Source organism: Aplysia californica, unplaced genomic scaffold (assembly GCF_000002075.1).
Source record: "Aplysia californica isolate F4 #8 unplaced genomic scaffold, AplCal3.0 scaffold00821, whole genome shotgun sequence".
NCBI classification, from domain to species: Eukaryota; Metazoa; Mollusca; class Gastropoda; order Aplysiida; family Aplysiidae; genus Aplysia; species Aplysia californica.
Window position 1 is genome coordinate 35,167 of NW_004798091.1, and position 1,236 is coordinate 36,402.

General features: G+C 43.3%; 1 protein-coding gene across 1 annotated transcript in view; it reads left to right on the plus strand.

The window, feature by feature from the left end:
* The window catches only part of LOC101848151, a gene marked incomplete in the record, with an annotated part of 62,163 nt that overhangs the window by 24,090 nt on the left and 36,837 nt on the right, over nt 1-1,236 (plus strand). The window contains 1 exon segment of the mRNA XM_035972739.1: nt 935-1,081. Within this exon segment, the coding sequence (XP_035828632.1) occupies nt 935-1,081 (147 nt within the window).

Below are 1,236 nucleotides of genomic sequence, written 5' to 3' on the forward strand. Positions count from 1 at the left end.
ACACACACACACACACACACACACACACACACACACACACAAACACGCACACAAACAAGCACACACACACGTTTACGCACGCACATATATATGCACACCCATATACACATAACGCACTCTTCCCTCCCACATCCACTTAAAATAGACGGCACAGTCCACTGTTCACTGATTTAATGAACAGGTGAATAGTGGTATAGGTTTAACTCTACTATCAACACTGTTTAAGAGGCAGGACCTCCGAGTTTAATGTCAATATCTGAAAGGACCGAGCAAAGTGGGAAATTGTGTAAAGTGCCTTATCCAAGGATACAACGTTGGTCATAGCTGAGGCTCGGACCCAAGGATCTTTCTGTAAAACTTCCTTGCTCGGACTTCAAACCTGCAATCTCTCACTTACGGGCCGGGTTGCCTAACCACTAAGCTACCCACGTCACTTCATAGAACTGCAGGCTGCGTTTATAAACAGCCTGACATCAGTGTACAGTAGATTCATAATGATCAGTTGTCGAGCCTAGGATTTTGTAAGAATAGCACACTTTATCCTCTAATAGTTTCTGAAAATAAGTTATAAAAATACTTGACGTAACAGTGAGTGTTTTAAAGATGTTGATTAAGTTTTGCTGTTTTACATTGTTTTTTTGTGTTTGTTTGTTTGTTTGTTTTTGGTAAGTGTTTTACGGCACTCACAACTGCATAAGGTCGTTTGAGCTCGTGAAACTCCCCCTGCTGACACTAGTCTCTCATTCAGACCAAAGCCCTCACCCCCCCCCCCCCCCCCCCCCCCCCCCACACACACACACACACTTGCACACACAAACCACTTTCCGCCACCCTTCCCCTATCCTACTTTTTCCAACCTCCCCTTCCCTAAACCCCCTAACATCTTCCTTTAAGAAATGACAATTTATTTTATCCCCCCTTCTGACTTGTCCAGCAACCATTGGCTGCGGAGTAATGACGTCACTGCCTCCTGCGTCATCGAATTCGCCGTCTATGAGCAGCCCGTGGTGCTTCGAGACATGCAGAGCACAGTACATGAGTGTCTCTATGACCAAAGGGGATGACTGCTTCTGTACTGGGCGTGAGTTTGTGTGTAGATAGATAGATAGATAGATAGATAGATAGATAGATAGATAGATAGATAGATAGATAGATAGATTGATAAATAGATAGACAGATAGATAGATAGATAGATAGATAGATAGATAGATAGATAGGTATAGGTATAGGTATAGA